The sequence below is a fragment of the Cupressus sempervirens genome, chromosome 3, assembly GCF_028749045.1.
Source record: "Cupressus sempervirens isolate cs-2001-9-10 chromosome 3, ASM2874904v1, whole genome shotgun sequence".
Classification (NCBI taxonomy): domain Eukaryota; kingdom Viridiplantae; phylum Streptophyta; class Pinopsida; order Cupressales; family Cupressaceae; genus Cupressus; species Cupressus sempervirens.
The window spans coordinates 178,865,733-178,877,052 of NC_143120.1; the positions used below are offsets into that span (position 1 = coordinate 178,865,733).

The 11,320-nt window shown below is 37.3% G+C and overlaps 1 protein-coding gene across 6 annotated transcripts; it reads right to left on the bottom strand.

Moving 5' to 3' along the window:
* Nucleotides 1-2,905: 2,905 nt before the first annotated feature.
* On the bottom strand, nucleotides 2,906-9,340 carry LOC149565363 (uncharacterized). 6 transcript variants are annotated; one of them, XM_089818882.1, is made up of 7 exons: nucleotides 9,063-9,340; nucleotides 8,702-8,830; nucleotides 7,527-7,680; nucleotides 6,243-7,394; nucleotides 4,372-6,041; nucleotides 3,597-3,911; nucleotides 2,906-3,371 (listed from the first exon to the last, which is right to left on the bottom strand). In XM_089818882.1, the coding sequence occupies exons 3-7, from the start codon at nucleotides 7,540-7,542 to the stop codon at nucleotides 3,288-3,290; spliced, it is 3,237 nt and encodes a 1,078-aa protein (XP_089675008.1). In that variant the 5' UTR covers nucleotides 7,543-7,680; nucleotides 8,702-8,830; nucleotides 9,063-9,340; the 3' UTR covers nucleotides 2,906-3,287. The 6 variants fall into 6 exon arrangements, with proteins under 6 accessions (XP_089675008.1, XP_089675003.1, XP_089675004.1 ...); XM_089818877.1 differs by having other exon boundaries at nucleotides 4,372-7,394; XM_089818878.1 differs by having other exon boundaries at nucleotides 4,372-7,394; nucleotides 9,098-9,222.
* Between the last annotated feature and the right edge of the window lie 1,980 nt (nucleotides 9,341-11,320).

Sequence of the window (11,320 nt, forward strand, 5' to 3'; positions counted from 1 at the left end):
CAGGTGTCCCAGAATTCTATTCAAGGTTGGCAGTGGGGTAATGGCTTACCTTCTCTTTCCCATCTTCAATTTGTTGATGATTCTGCTCTTGCCGGTCTTGCTAGGATCAAGGAAGCTGAAGCCTTTCGACATGCTTTGGATGTTTATTTGGCAGCTTCAGGCCAGAAAGTTAATGAGCACAAATCTTCCATTTACTTTTTTAACACTCATGATTCTATTCAGCACAGGATTGTTGGTATCCTACGGTTTCAGATTGGGTCACTTCCTTTGACTTATCTTGGCATTCCTATTGCTGTTTCCAGGCAGCCACGTCTCTTTTGGCAAAATTTGATTACCAAGCTTCAGGATAAGGTAAATCATTGGACTCATAGATGGCTTTCTATTGTTGCCCGGGTTACTCTTCTTCAAGCTATTATCCAAGCTCTTCCTACTTATAGAAGCATGGTTCAGGCTGCACCTATTTACTTTCTCAAGGAGTTTGATGCTCTTTCTCGACAATTCCTTTGGAGTGGTAATTTGCATACTACTAAATGGAGCTTGGTTAATTGGGCAACTATTTGTAGGCCTAAAAAGGAGGGTGGTCTTGGTCTTCGATCTGCTCTCTTAAGTAGTCAAGCTTTGGCTGCTAAACTTGATTGGTGATGGTGCTCTGGACAACATCAACTTTGGGCTCGTATTATCACTCATAAATATTTTCATGGTGTTGATCCTTGCTCTGTTTCTGCACTTCCTCTTGAAGGTCGTGGCTCAATGGTTTGGCATACTTTGAAGACAAGTGCGATGTTGGTAAAGAGGGGTCTGTTCTAGATATGTAAAGGAGGTTCTCAAGCTTTGTTTTGGTCTGATGCTTGGGATGGATTCCCTTCCATTTTATCCATATACCCTCATCTTCAGCCTCTTTGTGACTCTTTTCTTGCCGCTGGATGGGATAAAGTGGCTCATTACAAGACTCATTATCAATTGGAACCTGTTGTTGGTTACAAATGGAAGCATTCTTTTGATTGGCCTCCTGGAGGTACAGACATGGATCGTCAGGAGCTTTCTCAAATTCTGGCCTCTAGAGAGTGTTCTTCTTTACTTGGTTCAGATGTTTTGGCTTGGGGCGGTACCTTGTCTGGTAAATATCATGTCTTTGCTGGGTATCAGGAGATAACTAGACAATTATTTGGAGATGCTAAGGTCCCTTGGTGGAAGCAAGTTTGGAATAAAGTTTCTTGGTCCAAGTGCAATTTTTTCATGTGGCTAGTGGCTCACAACCGTTGTCTTACCTGGGATAATCTTTGTAAACGTGGATTTCAAGGCCCCTCTTATTGTGTTTTGTGTGGTAATAGAGAGGAGTCTGTCTCCCATCTGTTCTTCCATTGCTCCTATTGTACTCAGATATGGCACCTTTGGTGGAGCGCTTGGGGTTGCTCTTGTCGGCATGCTTCCTCTTTGCCTAAGTTCTGGGTCCGCTTGGGTAGTGCTCCCTCCAAGTCTTCTTCTCTCTATGCTGCTTGGATTGCTGGCCCATCTTTCATGCTTTGGCATATCTGGTTGGAGAGGAATTGTCACATATTCCAAAATGTTCAGCTTGGTGTTTTGCATCTTTGGTGGAAAATATCACATTCTCTTCAGGAAACTATTCTTGTGAAGTGTGAGCTTGATGGGGGTATGGATCCGGTTGATCTTGCTATCTGTAATTGCCTCAATTTTCATTTTCAGGATGGGGCTGCAGCTCATAGGTTCCCTTCTATGTCCAGGCAGCTTCTCCATCAAAGGAAGGGTCGGGTTAACCGAGATGGGCATTGGACTCCTCCTCCCTCTGGAGTTCTAAAAATTAACACTGATGGTTCTTCTCGTGGAAATCCTGGCCCTGTTGGTATTGGCGGAGTGGCTCGTTGTAGTTCTGGGGATGTTAAATTTTTCTTCTCAATTCATAAGGGTGATTATACTAACAATCTCATGGAAGCTCAAGCTATTTTATATGTTGTGAAACAGTGTTGCTTGCGAGGATGGAGTAAGATTATCTATGAGTCTGATTCCCAGGTGGTGGTGAACTTGTTTTCTTCGCAAGAGCTTGAGGATGTTAGTTGGCAGCTAGCCACTGTTGTTAAGCAAATTATTCTCTTCTCTACCTCTTTTCAGTTCATTAGGTTCACGTATATTCCTCGTGAATGGAACAGAACTGCTGATTGTTTAGCCAAATGGGCTTCTAGTCATGATCCAGGTTGGAATATTAGGGATAGGAGGCAACTGTCCTTTGAGATGGTGCAAGAATTTGATGATCTTGTTGCTCAGGATCGAGCTCCTTGTTGAGCTCTCCTTGTTGTATTCCTTTCTGTCTTAATAAATTTTTACCCCTCTTTTCAAAAAAATATATATATTTTTTCTAATATTTATTGTCAATGCAATTTAACAATTTCATTTTTAAAAACTTCAATTTTGTTACTTTTGATACGTAATCTTTAAAAAATAAAAAACATATGATCTTTCAAAAAATCAACTTTACTCGTTCAAACAAATTTCAATTCACATCTTCAAACAAATTTGTATCCTCAAATTTCCAAAATGCTATTTAGTCATCTACAAATAATTTCAAATACAGCGTCTGAGATTTTGCCCAGTTCACGACATTCTATTATTAGACACCAGATTTTCAAAGTCTCTCCACGTCTAAAATGGAATTTCTAACTTTGGCCCTCATTTTAGGCGTCATTCAATGAACAAAATTGTATATTACAATTGACAAAAGGTAGTTCAAAATACAATTTGAAATGGGGCAAAGAATCCAACATTTTAAAAATAAAATTTAAATTTACATCTGAGAAATTAATCTAACTGAAAATATGGCACATTATACAATCCACCAAAACCCAAAACTACATACAGATTCTAGATTTTTTAACAGCATCCCATATCGTAGTTTTAATATAAGTAATCAATGAATTAGCGCACGGCGCAAAAATGTGGCTATCATATTATGTTTACAACTTTGCATCTACAGTAAAGGCCTTAATACTATTCTACAACTCGCTACAATTCCCTACCCTGCAGAAGCAAATCTGATTATAATCTGAGAAACCAAGGAATATGCTCACGTACAGCAGTAGAAAAGAAAACTCTATGCAACATTAATAAACATATATAACCGAGTCTTCATGAAGCAACCCTTGTTTATTGCGTCTGCCTTCAATAAATTTGTTTTTCCTTAAAAGCCCTTTAGTGCATGATTGTAATCAAATTCACTCTGAAATTACATGATCATTTTCTAATGAAACAATGTTCAATAAGGCAATGGTGGAAGCCTAATCTTCATGAGCATGCAACAAATTCAAAAAACCGCAGCAATCCCAAATTGATGCCCTTCTCTCTGCATGTACATTGAGAACCTGATGAAAACAGCTACGAATTATTAATTGCAAAACTCTTCTTTCCACTTTACTTCTATCCCAACGATACTGTTTCCAATTACTAACATCCTAACCCTTTTTTTCAATTCTAATAATATTTCAGAATATATAATCCCAAATATCATATAAGTTCGCACAATTTTTCCGATGTTCATCAGCTAACACCAACTTCAATTAGCAAATGGAAAGAACAGAGAAACAAACCTTTTCCCTTACTGAAGAGGCTTTTTTATCTGCTTCAAAATTTTGTAGATCTTGGGACTCTTGATCTCTGTGGATAAGAGAGGTTCCAATGCTTGATGTCGGAAAGGAATCCTTAGAAACATCAGTGGTGGGACTGGTAAATTGTTCTTCAACTACTGCTCCAGGAGGCTCATAGAAATTGCCATTGGGGAGCATCTCGGAAGCAGTTTTTGTCATTACCTCTCTTGTCTGTACCTCTAACTTTTCTTCATTCAATTGCTTAGGAATCATTATGTTTTCAGGAAGGCCTGTGTCCACTCTTAAGGCTTCAATGCCCTGTAAATAAGAGACAAATGAAGTATATCAATTTCCAATGTCCATACTTAACAGAAACAGCGTGCAACTCCAATTTACTAAGATCACAAAAGAATAAGGTAAAAGGCGTAGGACAAAACATGTAAGGAGGTGCTAATATATCTCCACAATCCATATCAATGTATATATTCTTTCAAGGATCGATTCTGTAAAAAAAATTAGCACCAACATTGTGGATCATAATACATGATTTATCATCAGGATACAGGAGAGCCAAAGGATCATTTTTCATGTTCCTTAGCTCTCTTGCATCCTGATGATGGATCATGTAGTATGATCTGAAACGTTGGTTGTAAATTGTTTTAGACAATGTATCCCAGAAAGAATATATACAGGTGCTAATATAGCTAACATTGTCGCAGAAAAACCGGTAGGACGATCAATTTGAAGAAAATCCCTGAGGAAGGAGTTGCAATAGTACCTGATCAGAAGACTGTGACACTGCTTTTGCCACTACTTCACTTTTCTTTAGAAAGATCTCATCATCATCATTTGGATGTGATGCAGCTTTATCTACAAGATCAGGTTCCCTGGCCTTTATACCACCTCCATTGAGCTGTGCGCCTTCTGTAGGAGATGAATCTCCACGTGGACCATCATTTATATTGTTTTCATCCAAATAAATGGATTTTGGCAACTCCTCAAAACCATTGAGAAAAGTACTCTTAATTTGACCTTGATAATCTCTTATAGCTTTTGGCGATTTCTCAATGGCCAATCTCTCCTCTATCATCTCATTTGGTTGCTGCTCGTCACTCAGTGCCTCAGCTACAACTCCGCCTTTTGTTTCATTAATAGCACAGAGCTGCTCAACTGCTTTGAGACATTCATTAGAAACCCCTTCCGTTTCATCAATTTGACAGGGCAATTCAACACTCTGAGAGTGTTCTTTATACACATCGTCTGTCTCATATATAACTACAGATGACTCAATTGACTGAGCGTATTGTTGTGTACCATTCCCTGCAGCAGTATCAGTAGCCTCCGTCAAAGCGCCATCTGATTTCTCAATGACAGGTGTTTCCTCAAGTTGATCACAATCATTAGTGTGTGACGTTCCATCAATGGCCAGAGGCATCTCAACAGATTCAATACCTTCTCTGAAATGAACTAACTCTGTTTCGTTAGTAGCAGATGACAACTCAACTGTCTCTAGATGTATTTGTTGATTTTCATTCTGATCGCGTCTTTCCAGACTGTCCTTTACTCCCAATGGCAGCAGTGGAGGACATGGATGTTCATGCTCCAGCACTGATTGTTCACAGATGACATTTGGGCCATAGGAAGGCAATCGTTGCCTGGTAATCATATGATCATAGGAAGCTCCACTTTCAGGAAGAGTTTGAGGGCAATCCTGACCTGAAACAAGCACCGGTTCCTCTTCAGCAGTGTCATTTTGTTGGTTCTCATGCTCAGTTGCAGAAATAGTCACTAACTGGCCAACAGGACTATTTTCTTCACCAAGATTTGAATTCCCATGATCCTTGTCCATAACAATTGCAGAAACAAAATCCTTATTTATTTGCAAGCTTAAAGACTCTTCCTCACAATTCTCTGTCCATGTATTGACATTTGAATTAATGTCATTTTCTTCATAAGCATCTTCCCCATTCTCCTCAACCAGATTCACATCCCGGTCTGTAGCTTCACACTCAATGTCCCTTTCATTCTTCACTTCAGCATTGTGCGTTTCCAAACTCTGATCAATGAAAAGTGTTTCTCTGCCAATTGTTATACTATCAAACTTATCAATTTCCTCATCCTTTCTGAATTCAAATTTTGCATCCTCTGGAGATTCAGTCAGATTATTATTTTCATGAAGCAAAGAAAAGGTATCACTTTTTGTTGTAATGTAAGAGCCATCTTCTGTGGGTTCTGCATTAAAATCTTCATTATCTGCAGGGATGAACACATTGTTGGATTCAGAGGTGCTAAAAGGTTCTAAACCTGTATCACAGACTTCAAATTCCTGCATAGAATCATGTCCTATGTTTGGTCCACGACTAGGATCTTCAACATATGGAGACGAACTTTCAGATTCGAGCACAGAAGAGAGTACACGACTAGGATCTGTGTCTGCATGTATCTTTTCTGCATCAAACACATCAGATTTTGTCTCAAAACCTGAAGAATCTGTTTGCATCACCAAGCTTTCAGTTACACCAATAACAGAGAGCGGCTCGACTGCTTTGAAACATTCATTAGAGTCCCCTTCCATTTCATCAATTTGAGAAGGCAACATAACATTATCAGGACTTTCATTTGTTTCATTGCTAATAAAAGATGGCTCACCTGTCTCAGCATATTGTTGTATACCATTCCCTGAACTAGTATCAGTAGCCTCTCTCATAGCGTCATCTGTTGTCTCCATGACCGGTGATCCCTCATCAGTATGTGGCTTTTCATCAGTGGCCAAAGGCAACTCACCTGGTTCAATACCTTCTCTGTGACGATCTATATTTATTTCATAAGTAGCAAATGACAGCTCAATTGTCTCATTATGCGATTGTTTTTTTTCATTCTGATCACTCCCTTCCAGACTGTCCTTTTCTTCCAATGGCAGCGAAGAAAGACGTGGTTGTTCCTGCTCCAACATTGATTGTTCACATGTAGCATTTGGGCCATTGGACAGAAATTCTTGTCTGGTAGTCATATGGTCATAGGAAGCTCCACTTTCAGGAGGAAATTGAGGACCATCTTGGCCTGAAACAAGTAACAATTCCTCTTCAGCACTGCTGCTTTGCTTCTCATGCTCAGTTGCAGAAAGAGCAACCGACTGGCCAACAAGACTACTTTCCTCACCAAGATTTGAGTTCTCTTGATCCTGGTCTGTATCAATTGCAGAAACCAAATCAGTATATACTTGCATGTTTAAAGACTCTTCCTCGCACTTCTCCGACCATGTACTAGCATTTGAATCAATGTTTTCTGCTTCATTAGCATCTCCCCCAATCTCTTCAGCCATATTCACATCCTGGTCTTTAGCTTCACACTCCATGTCCTTTTCATTTTTAGTTTCAGTATTGTACATTTCCAGACTCTGATCAATAAAAAGTGTTTCTCTGCCACTTGTTCTTCTATCTAAAACATCAATTTCCGAATCGCTTCTTGATACAGATTTTGGGTCCTCTGTAGACAGAGACTCTGTCATAATATTATTTTCATGAAGCAAAGAAAAGGTATCACTTTTTGCCGTAATGTAAGAACCATCTTCCGTGGATTCTGTAAAAGTATCTTCATCATTTGTGGGGATGGACACACTATTGGATTCAGGTGTGCTAAAAGGTTCTAAACCCATGTCGTGATCTTCAAATTTTTGTATCAGATCATGTCCTCTGTTTGATGCACAATTACTTTCAGATTCAAGCATAGAAGAGAATACAAGACTAGCATCAGTGTCTACATTGATCTTTTCTTCATCAAATACATTGGGTTTTGTCTCATCTGTTTGCATCAACAGCTTTCAGTTTTAGTTTCATAATCTAGTTAGTGATAACAGCCTAACCATCTAGCTTTAAGGGAGAAAATGATCAGCAACCATAACAAAGTTCTCAAATGTCAAATAATTAGACATACCATGCCTCTGCATCATATGAACTCTTCTGGCACAAATGGAACTGAATGAATGTTGACCTCAGTCGATCACATTTAAACTAGTACAGAACTGAAAAAGACCTTATCTGTCTTTTGTTGCAGGTATTATGCTTGCCAACTTGGAAATCAAAGAAACCTGCACCCATGGAAGCAAAATGCCGTTAAACCCTTAGAAGGGATACATTTCCCCATTTTGGAGAAAAGAAAGATTCATGTAAAGATCGTTTCTACTGAAAAAGTAATGAAGTTACGCAAACATCCAGAAACGATCAAAGAGGTTACTGGGACTGTACAGGTACAAGTAGTTAGTGCAAAACCAAATGGAAAAGGGCCACATTCATGTAAAATGATCCAAATGGAACTAACATTGGCTAGGCATTTGAATTTAAGAAAATCAAATGCATTTATATATTTTTCGAGTGGTAAATAGTAGAGAAAAAATACTTCGAGCCACATATTTGTTCACAGTTTTCTGGGGAGTAAAAATCTACAACAAGCAAGACTAACTTATGCAATATCATCTATCAGGAATCAGATGCATGTCAAGATAATCTTCATGGCCCATCTTCAACATGTCTACATCTTAATACCCAACTATATAGAGTTGTCTGCTTGAACTTCCATTAAGGAAAGCAGGTGGGCATTTGAATGAGAAAACGATCTAATGCATCACTATATCTTTTCCAATGAATAGAGGGAGGGAAAATTTTTTGAAAATAACTAACTCTTACCGGTTCTTTAACGGGCGAACTCATAAGATCGACTTATGTGATATCATATACTATATACGAGACAATTATCATGACCCACCTGGATACACCACCGAGTACGTGAAAAATACCGACTAAGCAAACGAACATGAACGCTCCAGTTAAGCATAAACAAATTTAAAGTACACAGGGGTCTTAACTTCATATTATATTTTTAAAGATCTCTAAGAAAACGGTATGACAATTTACATCAATCGACAGAAAGATTACAAACAAGTTATGTTTCAGATCGCATTTATGGGATCTGAAGTAATCAGAAGCGTTGACATTATTCTTGTTACAAAGTTTTCTCCCAAAGCACTTGAAAAACCCACCTAAATAAACTGAGTGAAAATGTAATGCAACTAATTTCAAATTTGTATGACTAAAAGGAAAAACGAATTGTACCAGAATAATTATAACATCGTCTGCGGCGCAAAGGAGGGGCGAACAGAAGGCAAAATCCAAATGAATCTCCAGAAATTGATTAATCTACAAATCTTTCGATCAGCTATCATCTTTTAGACTAACTACAAGCTGCACCACACAAAACGGAAAACAATCTATAAAAGGTTGCACCATTTTTCCTGAAAAGGCGCTTCAAAAAGTTGTAACACAACAGACAGACACTACCTAGTTGCAACAGTACTTTTTGCGAAAAAAACCTAAATAAAGGCTGTTGGCGGTATATTTGATGCAGAACGAGATGAAAAAAAAGAATTTAAATCAAAACTGATGAATATTCAGTCAAAATGACAGTTAGCTATACTTAGCAGGGGTGAAAAATGCCGGCTAATCAGTCACCTCCAAACAAAAATGGCATCTCCCGCCATCTCCATTACGAAATGTTCTTCGCCCTGCCGCCTGATTTTGTAGTTTTCTCGCAAAAGTTTCTGTGCCCACTTTCTCCATGACAAAACTCTTCTTCCACGATGAACAAGTTCAAAAAAACTGGAGTGTACTTCCCAGAAATAGACAGCCCAGGAAATTAGGGAGGAAAGTGAAAGACGTGTCTTCAGTTTCCAAGGAAAAGGTGTTTGTTATTTCACCTACTAGTTTTGTGGACTTAAAAAACTAAAGGCGTTGGGAGTAGGTTACAAACATTAATAACGGTTCATAAAGGTGAGAATTAAATTTAGGATCTATGATATTTATCAACACTTACGGTACTAATTGCAATTATTATTAGAATCTTAATTATTTAGATAAAGATGAGATATGTTTTGGTATGAAGAAATTTATTATAAATTTGGATATATTTTTGTAAGGATGTGATTCATTATATTTAGATTAGTATCTATTGTAATAAGAACAACAATGACCTCATTATTGCACTAGCAAGGAGGTATCAAGAGAAGACTATACCGTCATTGAAAAATTCATCATAATGAACCTACAAGATAGGGGGCAACACCTAAAAATAAATGGGCACAAACACGTGTAACATTCTCTTGTAACACAACTCAAGAATAGAATGATGGAAACATGACCATCTAGGACACACAATACAACAAACTTAGAAGATAAAACCAACATCAAAATGTGTAGGAGTCAACATTGTTCGACTATAGGATGACTCTATCATGTTTCAAGACAAGGTGTAGGATGAGGCACACTAAGTCCAACCTACACAAGAGGTTTCATAAGTGGGAGGCATTACTCCTTACAAGCCTTGTCAATCCTCAATGATTTTGATGGGCATGTGAGTCAACTTTGATGGCTTTACTTCTTATTATCTCTTGGAGTTAGGTCATTGTATGTTGAGTGTATATTTTGCTTATGTTGAGAATGTGATTGTGATGCATACTAGATTCTATGTTTACGTTGTGATTGTCATATTGTATACCTTCCCCCCATGTGTTTGGTATTCATTTGTTTGGGCCTTGTGACATATCTTAAGATGGTGGGAATAGATCATTTGATCACACATGGTAGATTGTAGGATGAAATGAAGTAACCATCCAGAACCAAAGATGACAAAACAATTAGGGACCTTCCAAATGAAAAACCAAAAAAAGGAAATTATCTCAATTTCCAAACTAGAAAGCAATATAAAAAATAATGCATAATATTTCTCACATTCAAAATTTTTAATGTGATTTTATTGGTTTGTTTCATCTTTCATGAAAAAGACTTATAATCCTTCCATAAACTTCATTTTAAAAACTTTATTTTTAACAATTCATTGGTATATAAGAATGTAGGTTTTTTAGAGATTGAAGCTTTCTATTATTCGATGCTTTAGTTTTTTTTTTGTATATTAAGCATGCTTCGCGATGGTTATATGGAAATGTCACATTGGCCACAATTACTTGTTTTACTAATCATACTTGGTACAAGTGTGATCCCTTATTTATCCTTTAGTATGGACCTAGATACCATCTTTGGAAGAATTTTAGTATATCCAACATTATGTGAATGATAATATATGTATGTAGTATATTTATTTAATTTAATATTTTTCATAAATCAATATATAAAAATATTTAGTTTATCCTTCCCTTTCTTCGCCAATGGTGGGTAAGTGTTCAATTTGAAAAAGGATTATATATGTTTCAATTCTACCAAAAACTATAATTTGTCAAGGCACAAATATGCAACTAGAATGCAAGTGCTTTCCAAAATATTTTTTGCAAAAGAAGGATGTCACTAATAAACTAGCCCTCATCCAAGAGAATATCATACAAAATGGTTTAGACCCAATTATGTTTGTTGAATAGAAAAAGTTACAACATACTTGGGAGGAGTTAGTTAAGAGTGAAGAAATATGCAAAAATCTAGGTAGATATAGATGAGAGGAGGAGACTATACTATTAATTTTTTTCATGCCTTGACCTAGTCCAAGATAGTTGGGTAGTCAATCATCTCGATTCAAAACTCACTTATGGGAAGAGAAATCACTAATGAAGAAGAGATTTAGGTGAAAGGTGTGAATTACATTTCAAACTTGCAACTTGCTTGATCCTCCCTAAAGACAACTCCAAATAGATAATCAGGATGAGAAAAACATGTTATCAATGATTTCTA